The sequence below is a fragment of the Sinocyclocheilus rhinocerous genome, unplaced genomic scaffold (assembly GCF_001515625.1).
Source record: "Sinocyclocheilus rhinocerous isolate Xijiao unplaced genomic scaffold, SAMN03320098_v1.1 scaffold2049, whole genome shotgun sequence".
Lineage (NCBI taxonomy): Eukaryota > Metazoa > Chordata > Actinopteri > Cypriniformes > Cyprinidae > Sinocyclocheilus > Sinocyclocheilus rhinocerous.
This window is the reverse complement of record NW_015659530.1, coordinates 671,761-691,797: the sequence shown is the minus strand read 5'-3', so window position 1 is coordinate 691,797 and position 20,037 is coordinate 671,761. Positions and strand designations below refer to the sequence as shown.

Here is a 20,037-nt window from a genome sequence, read left to right as displayed (position 1 = left end):
AAGAGACTTCTTTGTAAAACATAAAAAATCTTACTGTTCAAAAACTGTTGACTGGTAGGTTATATAGATTACAGAAATTTTATATTGTAATGTTTTATATATATATATATATATATAACATTTCTATCCCCCTCACTTCTGAAATGATGGCTACGCCCCTGCTTGCACTGCAAAGCGCTTAGGTATGAATCTTGTGAAACATGTATCATGCCAATAGAGATAAAAGCGATTACATCTCATGTTTGCTTTTGTTAAAACTATCGATAAAACCAAACATGCTACACACTGGACATTTCACTTTGAGAATGTCATAAAACCTGCAAGAATCTACGTAATATAATTTTGCAAAAATGTCACCACAAGCATATTTTGCCAGTATTTTTCCAATCTGACGATGCCATATTGAAATCTCTGACTTTGTTGATATCTTGGCAAATTTGAGCACAGTCTAGGACTCTTTTTCTCAGAAAAATACTTTAAGAAACCAGAGACTGTTTCCATTTATTCTTGTAGTCTAGAAGAGGCGATTGAGATATTAACTAAATCTCATTTGTGATTTCTCTTTACTACGATAATGCATACAACACCTTTGCTCCATTCCTCTCCTCCTCATGGTGGCGATACAGGTAGCTAGATGGCTCGGCCAGTGTTTTTGCATTTGACTTCACCTCTGTTTTGTGGCCTTGCTCTCACCCCCCACCGTGAAACTTAAGAGATGGCTAAAATGTCACCGGAGCCATCAGCCGAGAGAACAAAGACTGCTCTGTGGAGAAAATGTGAGACTTTGGCAGACTCGCTCAGCTCAAGTGCGAGTCTACAGCTTGAAGTGGTAGAAAGGTGTTCTCAATTACAGCTCGCTCGGTATTCCGGTATGACTGGAATCCTCCCTTCACCGACACAGACAATTGTCTTATTATGCAGAGTGTATGTTTAGTTTATGCAACGCATTTTCCAGCCCTGCTAATTAGAGCTGATCAATCCACAGTAAAGGAGATTGTTTATATTGCTCATGTGTTTCACATGCCGACTGCCAGGTTTTTACGTAAAACAAGATTGTAGAAATATGTGTGTATATACACATGCACACACCTCTTTAAAATGAATGAATCATCAATAATCATTCTATAAATAAGTGGTGTCTGTGCTAAAGATGACTGGAGTTAATGTTTTTGGGACTTTTATGTTGTAGAGCGTCTACTTTAAAGGGGTCATGAATTGAGAAATCTACTTTTCCTTGATCTTTTGACATGTTAGAGGTCATTGTACTATAAAAACACTGTAAGTTTCAGATCTCCAAACTTCCTTGTTGGTTTAAAAAACAGCTTTTACTGAAACCAAGCTGCCAAAATGACTAATTTTGCTTTATTACATAATGGTAATTAATACTTTAGCGCAAGGCTGGCTGTTTATTTTCAACTACGTGAATGTCTCAGTAGAATTCTTTTCACAATTAGTTAATCTCGGCAGCTGTGACAGTGCAAATGTTGTAAAAAGTGTTGAAAAGTGTCTTAAAAGAGGCACAGGGTAGAAAGTAGCTTTTTATTGGTAAATTATGAGTTTTTTTAAAAAGTGCAAATCTTTACATTATAAAATAAAAAGTTCTATTCATGACCCCTTTAATCACATTTCAATAGGAATGAAGATTTTGTTTGTGCTCTGGAAATGAATAATCCCTTAAACTGAATTGTCTCTATTCAATTTGAATTGGCCATGCTCCACAGAAATGTACTGAATTTTAGTTCAAATAAATTTGACAAAATACATACAGATGGTATTCTGGGAAGTGAAAAGTTCATCCACACTAGGCCATAAATATTTTAACTTTTTAAACTACTTTTTTTCTTTTTTAAACTTTCAAATTCAAATGTCACTTTAAAATTCTGAGTTTGTATTGACAAACTTTATTTTTTATTGTTAAAATGTATAGGGGTTATACGAATTTCTTTGAATTTCCTAATTTAACTTCCTTAAATTTCAAATTTGAATTTATTTCCTGTTTTATACCTCAATATAAATGGAATTCAAAAATGATTCTCTATTCAATTCTGAATGGCACACAGCCCTTCTTCAGAAAAAAAATAATAAATTGCTGCTAATTATATTCTTTTACACATCGGCATGTCTGAAGTAAACATGATAAGTAAAATGATACAAGTACGTTTTAATTTGTCCCTGACAGAATGATTTTGGAGGCCACAGGAGTCTGGTGAACAAATGGACCACCTTCCTGAAGGCCCGTTTAATCTGCTCGGTTCCTGGCCTGAACGGCATCGACACACACTTTGATGAACTACGTAAGTGACCCATGCTATGACAATGCCTTCGTATTTTGCTGTACGTCTCTATTTTGGCATATTTGGTTGACCACTCACTAAATTTTGTTTCGATCGTTTTCAGAGGATGTTTTTCTCATGAGCTCCAAGGATCCCAAAAACCCTATTATCTATGCTGTATTTACAACATCCAGGTATTAAAACATCCAATTTACACCAAATTTCCCACTAAGCCTGAATGCTAATTCTGTCTTTTTGTATTCAGACCTTGATAATTGTGTCTTAAGACCCTGAAGGCAAAGCTGTCAAAAAACTCATAATTGCTGTTTCTCGGGTTTACAGTAACATCTTTAAGGGCTCAGCGGTGTGTATGTACAGTATGGCGGATATCAGGAGGGTGTTTCTGGGCCCCTTTGCCCACCGAGATGGACCCAACTACCAATGGGTACCGTTTTTGGGTCGAGTGCCATATCCAAGACCTGGCACGGTAAGACGGCCAATCAGTGCTGATGCCTTTTTACATTTCACTTTTCAAAATAAAGTGACTTGCCTGCTTGGGTTTGAACACATGTTCTTCTGGATGTTAACAGTGCCCCAGCAAAACGTTTGATGGTTTTGAATCAACAAAGGACTTTCCTGACGATGTTATCACATTTGCCAGAAGCCATCCGGCCATGTACAACCCAGTGTTCCCCATCAACAACCGTCCAATCATAATCAAAACCGATGTTGACTATCAGTTCACACAGATAGTGGTGGACAGGGTGGAGGCAGAGGATGGACAGTATGATGTCATGTTTATTGGCACTGGTGAGTGGAATAGAGTTTTTAAATAATTAGATTTCTGTAATTTTTTAAACCAAAATACTGTATGTAAAGCTCAAGTTAATTCTGTTATTTTTCTACCGTAGACATGGGCACAGTTCTTAAGGTGGTTTCTATCCCCAGAGGAACATGGCATGATCTTGAAGAAGTCCTGTTGGAAGAGATGACTGTGTTCAGAGTGGGTTTACAGAGTTTATTATACTGATTTATTTCTAATTGGTTTATTATTAAGATTTTTTTTCTATCTACTACTACTTTACATTCTACGCTGTAGCATTTTTCCACTAAAACACTCCAAAGGCACTATTTTTAAGCTGTATTATTTTCCCTTTTTCATGCTAAGAAATATTTTGTAATATTTTGGTGATAGACAATATAGAGCATTAAAAACACTTATTTTGTTTACAGGAACCAACAGCTATTACTGCTATGGAACTCTCCACAAAGCAGGTTGGTATTATTAGAACTGAAAACAACTGATCTCTTAATGTAATAAAGATGGTGAAAGCAATTCAAATAAGTGGCAGTACTAAACATAATTCCATTAAGCAAGCCTGAGGAAAAGAGTGAATTTAAAAGAGCAAAATAGGTCTAATACTTTATAGATCACAATAGGTCTTATTCACTTATACTTTTGTACAAGTGGACAGAAATTCATAACATGTGTAAATTTGTTCTTATCCTTGTTCTAACATTGATTAATCCAAATTATTCTGTAAAAAAAAGAAAGAAAAAAAATATATATATGTGTGTGTGTGTGTGTGTGTGTGTGTGTATGAATCACTGCAGTGCATCACTGTTTCCACAAAAATGTTAAGTAGCACAACTGTTAATGATAGTAAATATGTTGTGCACCAAATCAACATTAAAATAGATTTTTCATAATGAATATGATTTCTGAAGGAGCATGTGACACTGTACACTGGAGTAATGGCTGCTGAAGATTTAGTTTTGCCATCACAACAATGGATTACATTTCAAAATATACTGAAATAGAAAACAGTTATTTTAAATTGTAATCATATTTCACAATATTACTTTTTTTTCTGTATTTTTGATCAAATAATTGCATGCTGGGTGAACATAAAATCTTTCAAAAACATTTAAAAAATCTTACCAACCCCAAAAGTTTGAATGTTAATATAAATATAGACATAAAAGTTAAAATAAAATCATTCAGCTTATCACATTCTAACATGTGTTAAGCTGAATTATTTTTTTTAACCACTGTGATTTTTGCAGACATATATCTTGAATTGATCCTAAATATTATCCTAATTTTAAATGCAAACTTGCTAATGAATCATTATTTTTGTGTAAAAATCAATGCTCACAACAAGACCCAATAAGTCTAATATGTGATCTCTGTAAGTGCACAACTAGCATAGCATGTGAGGTTTTTAAAAAATAGTGAACTGGTCAGCCAAGTTAGCACTGGGCGTTTTGTGGGGAAATTGTCATGCTGCACTGCATTTTGTTGACAGAGGTGATATAGACCAGCCAGATTTATCATGTACCAAAAAACCCAGCACAGTTCTCACACTCAGGCTGGGTTACACACTCGTTGCTTGGCCTCAAGCTACATTACGCAGAGCAGGGGCTGCTGTCACAGTCACTCACACAACACGGCAACATGAGGTACTGCCATTAGAGGCCACACATACACACACACCGTCACACACACACCAGCTGGTTTTACACACAGGACTGCAGCGTGAGCTCTCCTTTAGATGGTGTGAATAATCAAGCAGACACTGGGAGGTTATCTGAAGGGATATATAATTAAACAGCTGCGTGCAAGCCCCGAGAAAGTTCCCGTATTCTCAGCGAAACAGTCGTTAACTCGGCGATCTCACCAGCACAGACCATCAAAACTTTGCCATCATTGTTTTAAGTAAGTCTCAATCTCTCTGCTCTATCGTTACAGCAACAGCTCTATCTTGGATCCACCATTGGGGTTTCTCAGATGCCGCTGCATCGCTGTGACGTGTACGGGAAGGCCTGCGCTGAGTGCTGTCTGGCACGTGATCCTTACTGCGCCTGGGACGGCTCGCAGTGTTCCCGATACTTTCCAACTGCTAAGAGGTACGATGAGGAACGCAGAAACACTGCAAAGTTGACCTAAGATGAAGAAGATGCTCTATGAACTGTGTTTTTCCACAATGGGTTTCTGAATTCTTTTGGGTTGCTACTATATCAAAATATATCAAAAACCCTTTTATTTTTTTATTTTTTTTTACAAGTTTTGTTTACATCTAATATTTTATTTTATTTCAGCTGTAAATTAACAAAAACAATTTTTTTCATGCTTTCAGTTAACAATAACAAAACTAGTAGTTGACACAAAAATTAACGCCAAAATGAAAACTTTCTTAGCTACATATTGTTACTAACCTGTATGACCTGTATATCAAAAACCCTTTTATTTTTATATTTTCAGTTTACATTTTAATTTTAGTTTTACTCATTTTGTCATATACTTTTGTCATTTTTATATGTTTCTACTGAGCTTTAATTTATTTTGTATTTCAGTTTTAGTCATTTTAATTCTTCAACTTATTTTAGTCAGTTGCCAATTTTTACATTTTGTTTAAATCTAATATTTTATTTTTTATTTTATTTTATTTTATTTCAGCTTTAAATTAACAAAAGCAAATTTTTTTTATACTTTTATTTAACAATAACAAAACTGGTAGATGACACAAAAATTAACACCAAAATGAAAATTGTCACCATTTATTTAGCCACATATTATTACAAACCTGTATGATCTTTCTTCTATGGAACAAAAAAGAGATGTTTAGTAGAATGTCTAAGCTGCTCTTTTCTGTACATCATAAATACATATATTGGCTAAGGACTGACAAAAGACACAAAAAAGTAAATAAGAAGTACCAAATAAATAAAGACTTCTGCACTACATTCTAAGTCTTCTGAAGCCATACAATACAAACAATTTTAGAAGATTGTTTTTTTTTTAGTAAATACTGACTTCAATTTCTGTCAGCTTCACAAAGCTGTTTTATGTTTATTTTAATTTAAGATTAAGTTTTAGTAATTTAATTTTGTCATTGTTATTAGTTTTTAATATTTCTATTTAGCTTGATTTTTATTTCAATTGATTTTTTATTTTACTAATTTTAGTGCTTCACTTAAACTATATTTCAGTTAGTTTAAATTGTACATATACAACGTACATTTTATTTTATTTCAGCTTTATTTTAAATAGCAAAAGCATTTATTTACTAGTTTTAGTTTCAGTTAATTTAGTCAACAATTAGTTAACAATTTAGTTTACAACAACTCTGCTTGACAGTCCCTGGTAATACTTGATGTATCTCCTGTTGTATTCCTCGGATGAAAGAAAGTCACAGTTTTGGAATAACACGTGCTGATTGAAAAAGATTTTCATTTTTAGGTGAACTATCCCTTTAATGTCAGTTTTACTATTATATTAGAACATCAGAAGTCACAATGCTGTCATTTCATCTTTGAGTTCTTGACCTTATTTGAGGTGTCCATCATAATCTCATTGGATTTCCCAGCTGTCCTTTGTAGCACTTAGGAGCACCACTATCGTTTTCACTGTTTAAGCTCATCTCCTTCGGGCCGTCAAAAGCAAACATACCCCTACTTAATACTTCATCTTCAATTTCCAAAACAGGAACAGGTCAGGTCTCACATTTACAGTCCATGTCATGTTCCAGTAGCAAGTAATATGTTTGTGGACGAGGTTCTCAGAGAGGTTCTTTGTGCGCTACTGCTGCTGAAAAGGCCTCACATATTGCCAGCATTATGGAGTTGCCTCAAAGGTACATTCAGGACAAGATGTCTCAGGACATATGTTGCATGATACGTCTTTTCATAAAGGTTAGAGACTAAACAGCCCAGAGCTGAAACAGGTTCCATTTCAGACACACGTATGCTCATGAGGAGCTGTGTTTGATTTACTTTGAGCATAATATAGTGAGAGCTTTTCTGTGAGACAGATGTGTGTAGGAGTGGATATGTGAGTTTCAGTGTGCTCTCGCTCACCTGCCCTTTCTAATTTTCTGCGATGTGTGTTGTACGTTCGCAGGAGAACGAGGCGTCAGGATATAAGGAACGGAGACCCTCTGACTCAGTGTTCAGATCTACAGCATCACGGTAATACTGGAAGATCTCAGTGCAATCACAAAACATATTTACTACTGTATGTGCAGCAACACACTGTTACTGTGGGTCAATGATTGTACATTTTTATCTACACAGTCCATCATTTTCTGCCAGGTCTTTACATGATAACTTACTGAAATAAATGAACTTTTCCACGACATTCTATTTTATTGAGATACACCTGTATACTACCATTCAAAAGTTTGGAGATTGCATTCAGCAAGATTGTATGCAGATTGTATGCATTACATTTATCAAAGGTGACTATAATGTTAAAAAAGAAAATGTTAATATTATTTAAAATAATTGCTGTTCTGGGGGGGGGGAAATGTATAATGGTTTCCACAAAAATATTAAGCTACACAACTGTTTTCAACATTAATAATATTAAGAAAAGTTTCTTTAGCAGCAAATCAGCATATTAGAATGATTTCTGAAGGATCATGTGAGACTGGAGTAATGATGCTGAAAATTCAGCTTTGCATCACAATCCAACTTGCAGATCTTACTACTTGACATTATGTTATGTGTGATAACATGCTAGCAAGAAAGCAGTCAGGGTCTCATACTTCCCACCACGTCTCTTCATAACATAAAATTCAGGATGTGTGGAGAAACTTACATTTTGAAGCCAAAGATATAATTGCAACTGTTCATAATGGTTTTTAATGAAAGCTCTGCATACATGCTATACATGCCAGGTTAGTGTTTAATTAAAGCTTCTGAAATGAAACACAGCCTAAAAAGGTCATTCTGCTATGTTAATGACATATTTAACTGCTGAGAAACGGTTTCACAGATGTTGCAAAAATACAGGCTCCAGAACATGCACTTCCACACGTCAATGTAGATATACTGTACACTACCGTTCAAAAGTTTATAAGATTCTATAAGAATGCTTTTGAATGAAGTCTCTCATGCTCCTGCATTTATTTGATCATAAAACCAGTAATGTGAAATATTATTACAATCTTAAATATTTTAACGTTTAATTTATTCCTGTGATGCAAAGCTGAATTTTCAGCATCATAACTCCAGTCTTCAGTGTCACGTGATCCTTCAGAAATCATTCTTATATGCTGATTTGGTGCATTTCTTATTATTATCAATGTGTGATCACCCTCATGGAGACCACACACAGATTTCCTGTGTCGGAAACACCTCATTACAGTGGCACCGCTAACCCACAGCACTCCGCTCTGACGTTTCATAGTTTAGACTTAAAAGGATGGCAGAGGAAAATGAGAGACTGAGGAATAGATGCCGCTTAACACAACAAGTGATTTCTTTTTTTGGTCTCTCTTGGCCTTGGATCCCTATAGACCTGAAACATGTTGAGAGACACACAGCTGTGTGATATAGACATGCTGGGTGTGACTTCACTAGTGTGATAGCATATGGTCTGAACTATCAGTTTGTATTCTCACTGCTGGATGCCCTGTCTGTCTCAGAATCAAGATTTCTCACTTCTTTCTCTTTTGTTTCCCTGTCTATTTGAGCAGATGAGGCAGACGGAGAGAGGGGTTTGCTGGATAAGACAATGTACGGGGTTGAAAACAGCAGCTCTTTTCTGGAGTGCAGTCCTAAATCCCAGCGTGCCCTTATTTACTGGCAATTTCAGAGACATGGAGAGGACCGCAAACAAGAGGTATGTTCTGTTATGTATACAGTGGAGGCCAAAAGACCAGTTATCAGCATAACAATTTAAGTAAAAAGCTGAATTGAAAAATTAACATCATTTTAGAGTTCTTAGGATTTGGTTTGTCCCTCTTTTACTCAAATGACAGCAGCGCTTGAGCCGCATGGACATCGAGCTGTTCATACCTGATGATCATGATCTCCAGCATGATTTAAAAATGATCCATCAAGGAAAGAGCATCATGTGCTTTAATGGAAGCAAAAACATCTGACCTTGTACTGGAGTTCACATGATCAGTGTTACATATGTGCTTATTTAAATAACCTAGAAATAGAATCTAAATAGAATTTCTCATTCATTTTATTTATTTATTTACGTTATTACCTTAAATTATTTTTTAAAATTCCTTTCACACAAAAAAGAACAAATAAATGTATGACCAATGGCTGTTTGAACAGAAAAAGCACATTGAATCTGACTTTTTCAATGTCCAGTTGATAAATAAATCAAATACAAATTTGATTTTTGCAATTAGATCAGTTAAATATCAGGTCAGAATTCATGCAAGCTTTCCATCAATCTTACTCAAAATTCCTCAGAATTGTGTGATTGATTTACCCTGATATACTGCACTGTATGTATTCATAATTGTATTGTACATATTCATAATTTTAGAATTTAGACAGAATGGTGCAAAATTATTTGTTTAAATATACATGGATATGCATTACATATCAAATGTTGTGAAGTTTAAAAAAAGTCAAAATATTAATGCTAATGTTTTCTTTTTTTTAAAAGTTGTATTCCATGCTGTAACACAATTTGATATTGGATTAAATTATGTCGATCAACATGCTGTCACAAATGTTGATTTTTATAATTTGGTGTCAGGTATGGATCACATTACAAAAGTCACATAAAGAAACTTATATTTGACAAGAATCAGGCACTGTTGTTGTCAATGATGTTTACAGTACTCAAAACATGTGAGCTGATCACATGTCTACGTGTTTTGTTTAGATAAAGTCAGGTGAGCGGGTGTTGGGCACAGAACAGGGTCTGTTGATCCGAACCCTCCATCAGAAGGACACGGGTGTGTATTACTGCCACGCTGTCGAACACGGCTTCATCCAGACCCTCCTCCGCCTCACACTCAACGTCATTCCCACCGAACACCTGGATGACCTCCTGCACCGAGACACGCCCGACAGCAACGACCCGGCCAACGGCAAGATGTGGTACCGCGACTTCCTGTCCCTCATCAACCCACCGAGTCCGAACAGCGTCGACCAGCTCTGCGAGCAGGTTTGGAAAAGAGAACGGAAACAGCGTAGGCAGAAAGCCAATCTGCTGCACACCAGCCAATCACACGCCAGCCAGCTCATCCACTCCAGCCAATCACACACCAGTAAGTGGAAGCTGCTACAAGAAAACAAGAAAGGACGCAATCAACCCAGCAATTGGGTTGTTTTGACCCAGCGGTTGGGTTACTACCCAGAAGGTTGGGTTAAACATTTAACCCAACCGCTGGGTCAAAACAACCCAAATGCTGGGTTTGTCCCTATTTTACCCAGCACTGGGTTGTATTTAACCCAGCATTTTTTAGAGTGCACTATAGAGAGTATATGACTGTTTTTCAGCTGAAGAATAATTCTGTTTATGGCAATATTAACTGCTAAAAAGGAGTTTAGATTTTCATTTTTGCATTTTATGTGACATTCAAGGCCATATTTGAAGTCAACATGGAAATATAGTATGTCTGGAACACTTTATGCTACTATAATGTGACATTTCTGAGTGAAACAGCATTAATCATAATTTTATACATTTTAATCCACAAAGAAGATGTCAGAAAATAAAACGATCAATTTCTATCAATCTTATCAAATAAAATAATAAACATAATATAATGTTTATTATAACGTCACAAAAGTTTTAACCAATGGGTGGCGCCATTGTTACACTCCTCATATATTCGTAGCTTAGAGACGTTTTAGAGATTTTTACATTTCATTACATTTTTAAGAGGGATTACGAAAACAGACTATTTTTTTTTCCTTGGAATAACTTATGGACTTAATCATGAACCATGCAATAAGACCAAACACTTGTACTGAGAGAGTAAATGGGGTTGGTTTTGATTTTTTGTTGACTTTAAATATGAGAGGGCAAAGGAGGACACATTGTTATATAATATCCCGAGTCTGTCCCTTGGCTGAGGAAGGGACAGCTGTGTGACTGGAACTGCTGGGATCAGAGACAGAACACAGCTGGGACCGGACTCACAGACTCCTTGAGAAGTCCTACTTTCACCGAATTAGTTTTATCAAGTCATTTTTGACCCTTCTTGTTGAGGCCACACACACGCTCACACCTACAGCACACATATATCTGAATGTAGCTGTGAACATATAGACTATTTATGGGGGGTACAAGAAAACAAGAAAGGACGCAATCGCAGGACCCACGAGATGCAGCGGGTGCCCCGCAGTGTGTGACATGGACTCTAAATAAAAAAGGATGAGGAAATCAAACAGACTTCTGCTGAGACTGGAGACAGGAAGAGCGGAATTCCACTTCCTCTAGTATGTGTGTGAGAGATTTACTTATGAACCAGAGCACGTCTTCATTCACACGTATTGAGACTCGAACTCTGAGAGGATGTAACAGGACACAAGATGCTAACAGATACTGAAATACCTGTAAATATGACATAAATACAAAAATATACTGTGAGACAGGTTTCAGTCTGTATAAAAACCTTGTTTCATTTTATGAGGGACAAAACATGGATGCTGAAAGACCACTGTTTAACCTCCATTTAGCTGAAGCACAATCCCAGTGCATTCTGGGTAATGAACTTGTCAGTGATATTCTGTGTATAGAGTGTGTTGACCTTAACATATACTGTATATCTTTGTATCGGAACGGTAGGTCCTTCTGTTTATGTACGTATTCATTAATTAGAATTGTTCTTTAGGCGAATTAGTTTTATCAAGTCATTTTTGACCCTTCTTGTTGAGGCCACACACACGCTCACACCTACAGCACACATATATCTGAATGTAGCTGTGAACATATAGACTATTTATGGGGGGAAAAAAATGGTCCAAAATATATGCCACTGTGTACAAACTGCATGTGAATTTACAGCACCACTCATTTCTATACTAGTTTACAGTAGCTGCTCTTGTTAATGAGTGATTTGTCTGGCGTTGGATTCCAGGTGGTGCTTAAAATTCTAATAATGACAGATGGTGTTATCGACGGGTATAATTTCTGCCTGATGAATTGCCTCCCTTTGTAGCTAAATGTATAACCAACAGGAAACCGCTGTAAATGAAATTATTTCAGATGCAAAACTCAACAGTATGAACTCGGTTGGCTGGCTCAGTTTGAATGGACATCGGGCAGAAAAGGTCACCTGCCTTGCTTAGACCTTTCACAGGGACTCTCCTGAACTGGAAACGAGGGACAAAGACATGAAAATGCTGCTGTAAAATATTAATTTCTGGCATGCATTCTGCTGTTCAAATAAATGTCTCTTCTAAAGAACCTGTTTCTGAGGGCTGGACCGCTGGGTGCATTCTTGTTTCTGATTGCCTTGGCAGTGCCGTTGTGATCTAGGTCCTCTGGCCGCTGCACCTGGGGCCCTGGGCCCAGGGAAAAATTCTCCGTCTTGTGTTATTAGTCTTTCCTCTCATGCTGGAGTTCAGGGGGTTCTCAACCATGAAACTCGTGATACTGCTGAGAGAAGCAAAAGCTTAATGTTCAGGGTGAAATTACTGACACAATAATCCATGTAGAACAATACAATGCCATTTAATGATACATGATGAAGTTGAGCAAGGATTCTATCTATCTATCTATCTATCTATATATCTATCTATCGATAAATAAGATTTTTATATTACAATTATAATATTAAATAAATACATTAAAAATGCAAAATCAGGGATGGATTAAATTAGCCTTCCTCCTTATTAACCAATCATCATCAACTGTAACTTTTCTAACCAATCAACTTTCATTATCTGTTTAGCGTCATCGTGTCTGTTTATGGTGAACGCCACAGGTGCAAGTGTGGCTGCAATATCCAAAATATTCGACAATAAAAAGTGAAATATGGAATAACGGTGGCTTTATCATAGTGAAGGACTGGAAAATGGACTTTCTACACACAGATAAATCGATGTTAGATGGAATGGGGCTCTCCATTCGTTTATGAATGTTTGTGTGGGTTACATTCTGTAGTCTAGATGGGACTGCTACGTTTACTGTAAGTTGTTTCCTTCATTTATAATCGTGACAGCGTTGGGTCTTTTGATCGGAAAACAATATAACGCGTCATTATCAAAATTATTTTATTACGCCAGGGGTGTATTAGGCTATCTGTGTATTGGGCCGTATTTATCAACAAAAGGTAATTAAATAAGGGTGCAAATTATTCAATGAATTGTTACATGTTTGCAGGCTATTTTCTTTCATGTATGGGAAGTTGATGTCACGTCTCATCCATTACCACAACACATCACTTTGCTATGCATGCCTAAGATCTGCTTTGACATCGGTTCCATTTGAGATCGAGTGTGAATACAGTAAATTGGATTTTTGTAAGCACAACCTTATTCGCCTGCCTGAAATTCTCACTGGAAGAAAGATGCTTAATGTTAGACCACTTTGCTGCAAAAGTTAGCCTTCAGTTGAACAAACTGAAATGGCATTTTCTTGTGAACTTTGAAAAACTTACAAAAATATTTACAACTTTGAAAAATGTTTTTGAATATATTTCTTTGACACACAACAGAAGAGTTTCCTTCCATAGCAAAAAATGTAATATGTACCTTGAGGTCCAAAACCTATGCTTGAACACAGGCACTTCTATGGCATCTCGATTGTAAACATCATGAAATATGTCGGAGCGCAATTAATAATGCCAAGGAATATAGCAGCTCAGGTTTTGGACATTTTCCGCAGTAAACTGTAAAGATCTAGTTTTGGTTATTGTAAACAAATCAAAAGACATGTCTGCCATCTGGTTGTAGAGTTTGGTACTGCATTTACCGGTTTAAAAATCCAGAGCTTGCCATATAGAGTTGATTTACCACTAGGCCATCGCAGCTAAATGACTCTATAAACGCATTTATAGCATTCTGTAAATCCAGCTATACCCAGCTCATCTGTTTGTAGGTGAGGGTAAAAATGAACTAGGTATCGACTGAAAGCGTAATAATGATTGTTTTCCCTTATGGACTTTTGAACTCACTCACGCTTAAAGGTGACGGCTGGTCATGTATAGTGTCTAGAGGTCAGAGGTCGTTCTGATTACCCTACAGACTGCTCTGTGGACACAGATGTTTGTCGTAAATGTCCATATCTATGAACGAGTGCATTAGTGGTTGTGTGATGAATGAACTGGGCAGGATTCCATGGTGCAGACCATTGACACTGAGAATATATGCCCAGAGCGCAGTAATTTGAAGTTTTCACCTTTGGGAGTGCTTCAAACCAAATGAGCCTGTGTGTCCCATGGTGTGTTGAGGCATATGTTCTACATGCACTGCAGAATGTGTGTGTGACACTTAATCCAGAAGGCCTTGCGGAGCTTTGGACAGATGTGTAATACTATAGAATATATAACAGAAGGCCTAGGTTTATAATTTAGAACTAAAGTACGTGTCATTTGTGGTCTACACTGCCACTATAAGCAAAACAAACTATTAAAACACTATTTGTCTAACTTTATTAAGCTCAGAAAAACAGGATGCCAAAATGTTTACCAGCTGAATGCCCTCTGTGCCATCATCTTGTAAAAGATGTTTGCCTGAAGAACGTGTCTTAGTGTCAGGATTGTTTACACTGCTTTATCAAAGAGCGTGAAAGCCTGTACAGCCCTCTACGAACACCTTGGCAATTGAATCGCCATTGGCTAGTAAATTTTTTTGTTTACTCGCCAGACTGATAAATATATACATACACATATACACACACATACACATACACATATATATACACACACACATATACACACACATACACATACACATACACATACCAGAGTGAAGATTTAGTCGCATATGCGAGTGATTTACTCGCAATGTAGAGGGTTGCTGTATATAAGATTATTATGGTTCAGAGACAGCAGCACGCTTTAATGGAATATTCCTTCAATGCCTTTCTAACACATGCTGGCTATAGGCCTATATGGATAAGTGTATATGTTTAGTTATTGATATATTTGTATTTTTTCCCCCATTTATTCCCTTTATCTTTATACGTAGATGCTGTTTGCACTGCCTTATATGCTATGCCATGATGTAGCTGTTATAATAGACATTTTGGCCATTTATTTATCAATGCTGGATGCAATCTTGCATTGCTTCGTGACTCTATGCTGCCCTCTGGAGGGATTCTTGGAAGTATAGTTACATGTTCAAATGTAGTCAAACTGTAGTTTGTGTTTTACTGTACCACCAAGATGCATTAGCTTGCTGTATTTAGGGTAATATATAGGCTAGTGTTATTATATAAATAATTAATGTAAATACAATCAAATTTGTGCCATAACATGCAACATGTTAAATGTAATCTTTAGCAAATCTCAAAATGAATGTCTATTTTTCATACAGTACAGTGTGATATTGCGATGTCTGAGTTCATGTGTAGCGTTTAAAATCATTGATTTTAGTTTTTAGTTGTCTTTTTAAATTGGTTAAGACGAAATAGTATGTAATTGCTTCAATTAAAAAGAGGGCTTGTTACATTTTAGAAGACGTTGTGGTTTTGTGTTGGATTAGAAGAGAAGACATCCTGTGTGGGTTTTGTGTTTTGGTGTTTATTTGTCACTGAGCTCTAAATTAAGTCTAAAACACACACACACCCCTATATATATTTAGTGATTTATTTACAGAAATCAAGATACATTATTTTAGGATTCTATGATGAATAGACAATTCCATTGCAATCTTCTGTAACAATGTCTTTACTGTCACTTTTGATCAACTTAATGCATCCTTGCTGAATAAAACTTAATGCATCCTTTAGATCACAGGTCAGAGATCAAGCCCTCCTGCTCTGGTATTCTTATCACACATGTGGAGATGTTCAGTGAGGCAGATAGACAGCCAGCAGAGGGGAACCAGGACCACGGTGAAACACCAGACACCGTTTGAGTGTGTGTCTGTTCAACGCCAATGTGAACAAGACTGATTGCTTCAGTGTCATGGGTGACATGAGCTAGACACCTGCAAAAACTAAAACATACCACATTCTTGCTTAAATACTAAGTGTTACTGTCCTTCTACCCCCCTTTTATTCAGCAAGGATGCATTAAGTTGATCAAAAGTGACCGTAAAGACATTGTTACAGAAGATTGCAATGGAATTGTCTATTCATCATAGAATCCTAAAATAATGTATCTTGATTTCTGTAAATGACAGTAATAAGAAATATTTCTTGAGCAGCCAATCAGCATCATGTGACACTGAAGACTGGAATAATGATGTTAAAAAATTCAGCTTTGCGTCACAGGAATTAATTCCATTTTAAAATATATTCAAATAGAATATATATATTTTTGCAGTGTTTTCGATCAAATAAAATCAGACTTGATGAGCATGAGACATTTAAAAACAAAAATTCTACTGTTGAATGGTAGTGCATTTATACTTCAGTCGCTTTCTTTAAATTTACTGAAAATGACGAAGCATTACAAACCTCAATCAAACCAATCCCACAATCCTCTCTGATGACTAGTGGTTCAAGTAACATTGCTCTCAGGGCTGTTGCAAGCATTGTAAGTGTGTAATGAAATGTTATTCCAGCATAATGCCTCATTTATTCATTTCACTCAGATGATTCTATTTGCCCGTGTTTAAACTGGCACGTACCTATAGAGACGGCGAAACACACCCAGGTGAGGCTCTACAGCTGTTTGTTTTGAATTTGTATTGGCTTATCTCCTGGTTGGCGCTGTGTATGGGCATTATTCTGTCACGGTTTCTGGGTTTGGCAGAAACTGGCACGTACCTATAGAGACGGCGAAACACACCCAGGTGAGGCTCTACAGCTGTTTGTTTTGAATTTGTATTGGCTTATCTCCTGGTTGGCGCTGTGTATGGGCATTATTCTGTCACGGTTTCTGGGTGTTTGGCAGGCTGAGGACGAGCGGCAAACCCTCAGCGCAGCATCAAAGCGGCCTTGTGTGTTTGTACAGCATCCATTACACTCACCTTCAATAATTCAGTCCACAAAACACTATACATGCAGTCCACAGTTTCTCCTGCTGTGGTTGTTGGCTCTGTGTTCTGTGTGACAAATTCATGACCATGATTCTTAAAATAAAATGGTGTTAGCATGATGGAGGAGGCTTTAGACTCACGAGAGAAGGGGAAGATAAAGTTTTCTTTGGCATTAGGACTTATTAAGTGTTTGTTTATTCAGTGAGTCAGTTGACAGCGTGTCTCTCTGCAGAACGCCTGCAGTGTGTTTGTTTAGCAGTGCACCGCCATCACCATGTCACATCAGGTTTTGTTAACTTTCACATTTCACCACCACCCATTGCATTGTTTTTTTCCTCAATTTTAAAGTATCACTCGTAAGGAATAGTTCACTAAAAGTGAAAATTCATTGTTTACTCAACCTCTTGTTGCTACCAAAAAATAAATAAATAAAATAAACCACTATAATAATCGGTATGACCTGTTCAGATTAAAAAGTTAAATAATTATTACGTTTTTTTTTTTTTCAATTTAATTAAATTATTTTTGACATTTCAGATTACCTTTTACCATCATCTGACATTCACTAAAACATCAATTTCATAACACTGTTAAATCTAAGCTTTAGCAAATCTTTAAATAAATATTCTTTTTTTTTTTTCGTGCTATACAATATAATGTTGTGATTCCTAAATTCACTTGTAGCATTTAAAACAACTGATTTTAGTTTTAGTGTTTAAATTATTTACAAAAACTAGTACAGAAATTTATTATGGGCAATTTATTGGGTTTGGGCCATAACATGAAAATATTTTTCAGATTATTTTTATTGTTTTTATTTATTACATTATTATTATTATTATTATTAAATGCTATTTTTACAGCACTAAAGTTCTATTTCAATAGTAATATATGTCTGTATTGATTTATTTGTATTATTATTATTATTATTATTAAATACTTTTTGTAGTACTAAAATAGTAATATGTTTTTATTGTTTTTTTATTTATAACTATTATTATTATTATTAAATGCTCTTTATTACTATAGTTATATTGCAATAGTAATGTCTGTATTTATTTATTTTATCATTTATATATTATTATTATTAAATGCTCTTTTTTACAGTGCTATAGTTTAATTGCAATAGTAATATATGTCGGTATTGATTTATTTGTATTAGTATTATTATTATTATTAAATACTGTACTGTAGTACTAAAATAGTAATGTTTTTATTGTTTTTTATTTATAACATTATTATTATTATTATTATTATTATTGTATAGTCATGTTGAATAGGACAAAAATATTTATTTATTTATTTATTTTTTCCGCATAAATCAATATTCACCACTGTGCTGTTTGAATACATACCTGTTTCACTCTTCCTTGATCTCCTTATACATCACCAGTTCTTGCTGTAGGACCTCATCATTTACAGATGAAGGAGGTGGTGTAGAAGCAGTGGGGTGATGGGACAGGCTATAGGTGTGTAGTTTGGCATAAGCAAGATATTGAAGGAGGCGTCTATAATAGCTTCCAGAAGTTCAAGACAGTAACTGTGTGTTTCTCCTGCTCAGACGCACCAGAGCTTAAATACCAACAAAGACGGAGGGATTGTTTCACTGGAATGAGGTGAACGAGAGGATCGTGGTCCTGTTTCGTGGCACCGTGCCCTGTCTAGTAATGTGGCACTAATTATTGAAGCTTTATCCCCATTGGCTACCACCTGAAGAGTTTACTGTGGCTATCAGAAATCAGGCCAAAGAGATGTGAAAGATACAACTCTAAGTGGAATTCAAGGGTAATTCAATTAAGTTAAGTTTTAGATTAGCTTAGTAAAATGATATGCCTATGAGTTTGTTTTTGTAAACATACCACATTTTCTTGAATTGCTTCAAAATTTACCCCATGGTTATCGGTTGCATATTAAGACTGTGTCAAACCTAAACTACTATGTCAGAGTAGAATATAAGCTTTCTTTTAGTGCTGACAGAAGTGTCACATGCTAGTGAAATGGTGTTCGCAGTTGCAGTGTTAGTGTTACATATGACTCAAATATGGTGCGACTCAAGGTCGTTCAAACATAACATGACACAACTTTTATCTGACTTCTTGACATCAGCTAATCCTTATGTCAGCACACTTTCTTCTGACTTTCTGGAGCCCTGGAGCAATGACAGGTCAGAGAGTTATGCTGACCGCTGTGTGCGGACTTAATCCACCCTTGAACACCCTTCTCTCAGAGGTGACAGACTGTGTTTGGAATGGAATAGCATACTGCTTATGCTACTATTTTTAAAATAGGATGGAAACAAGCAGTATGTAATACTAAATGATTTAAACAGTGTGATTCATTGTTCACGATAATTTGTTTATTTCTAAAATGACATTAAGTTATCATGCGAGTTGTCTTTTTTTGAGTTTTTAGTTTTTTTTTTTCAAAGGTTTTGAGTAAGTTTTTTTATGTTTTTTAAATAGAAGTCTTTTATGCTCAACAAGGCTGCATTTATTTGATAAAAAATACAGTAAAAAAACATAATAATGTGAAATATTACAGTTTAAAAGAACTGGTTTATATTAAAATGTAATTTATTTCTGTGATGGCAAAACTAAAATTTAGCCTCTGCATCAGAGAAATAAATTACATTCTGTTTAATATTTTTGTAGAAACTATGATACGCTGCCATTCAAAAGTTTAGGGTATTTTTAAAGTAGGGCTGCACGATATATCGTTTCAGCATCAATATCGCGATGTGCGCATCCGCGATAGTCACATCGCAGGATGTGCGATGTTTAGTATACTGATCGTTATATTTATACTGATTGTTTTCTTTGCTCACACACAGACTCGGTGTCTACACTGGACGCGACAGCTGTACAGAGATACCCATTTTAAATACATTTAGTTATAGAGCTACTGC

At 35.9% G+C, this 20,037-nt stretch overlaps 2 protein-coding genes across 2 annotated transcripts in view; both read left to right on the top strand.

The window, feature by feature from the left end:
• The window catches only part of sema3ab (sema domain, immunoglobulin domain (Ig), short basic domain, secreted, (semaphorin) 3Ab), a 24,803-nt gene extending 12,816 nt beyond the window's left edge, over nucleotides 1-11,987 (top strand). Inside the window, exons 8-18 of the mRNA XM_016532666.1 lie at nucleotides 2,180-2,294; nucleotides 2,398-2,467; nucleotides 2,616-2,760; nucleotides 2,864-3,083; nucleotides 3,185-3,276; nucleotides 3,507-3,548; nucleotides 5,026-5,183; nucleotides 7,177-7,244; nucleotides 8,756-8,901; nucleotides 9,913-10,333; nucleotides 11,341-11,987. Coding sequence (XP_016388152.1) covers nucleotides 2,180-2,294; nucleotides 2,398-2,467; nucleotides 2,616-2,760; nucleotides 2,864-3,083; nucleotides 3,185-3,276; nucleotides 3,507-3,548; nucleotides 5,026-5,183; nucleotides 7,177-7,244; nucleotides 8,756-8,901; nucleotides 9,913-10,333; nucleotides 11,341-11,390 — 1,527 coding nt within the window. The 3' untranslated portion in view covers nucleotides 11,391-11,987. The remainder of the gene's footprint in view (nucleotides 1-2,179; nucleotides 2,295-2,397; nucleotides 2,468-2,615; nucleotides 2,761-2,863; nucleotides 3,084-3,184; nucleotides 3,277-3,506; nucleotides 3,549-5,025; nucleotides 5,184-7,176; nucleotides 7,245-8,755; nucleotides 8,902-9,912; nucleotides 10,334-11,340) is intronic.
• Nucleotides 11,988-13,139: 1,152 nt separating this feature from the next.
• The window catches only part of LOC107723938 (semaphorin-3E-like), a 70,015-nt gene continuing 63,117 nt past the window's right edge, over nucleotides 13,140-20,037 (top strand). The window contains exon 1 of the mRNA XM_016532668.1: nucleotides 13,140-13,171. Within this exon, the coding sequence (XP_016388154.1) occupies nucleotides 13,152-13,171 (20 nt within the window). The 5' untranslated portion in view covers nucleotides 13,140-13,151. The remainder of the gene's footprint in view (nucleotides 13,172-20,037) is intronic.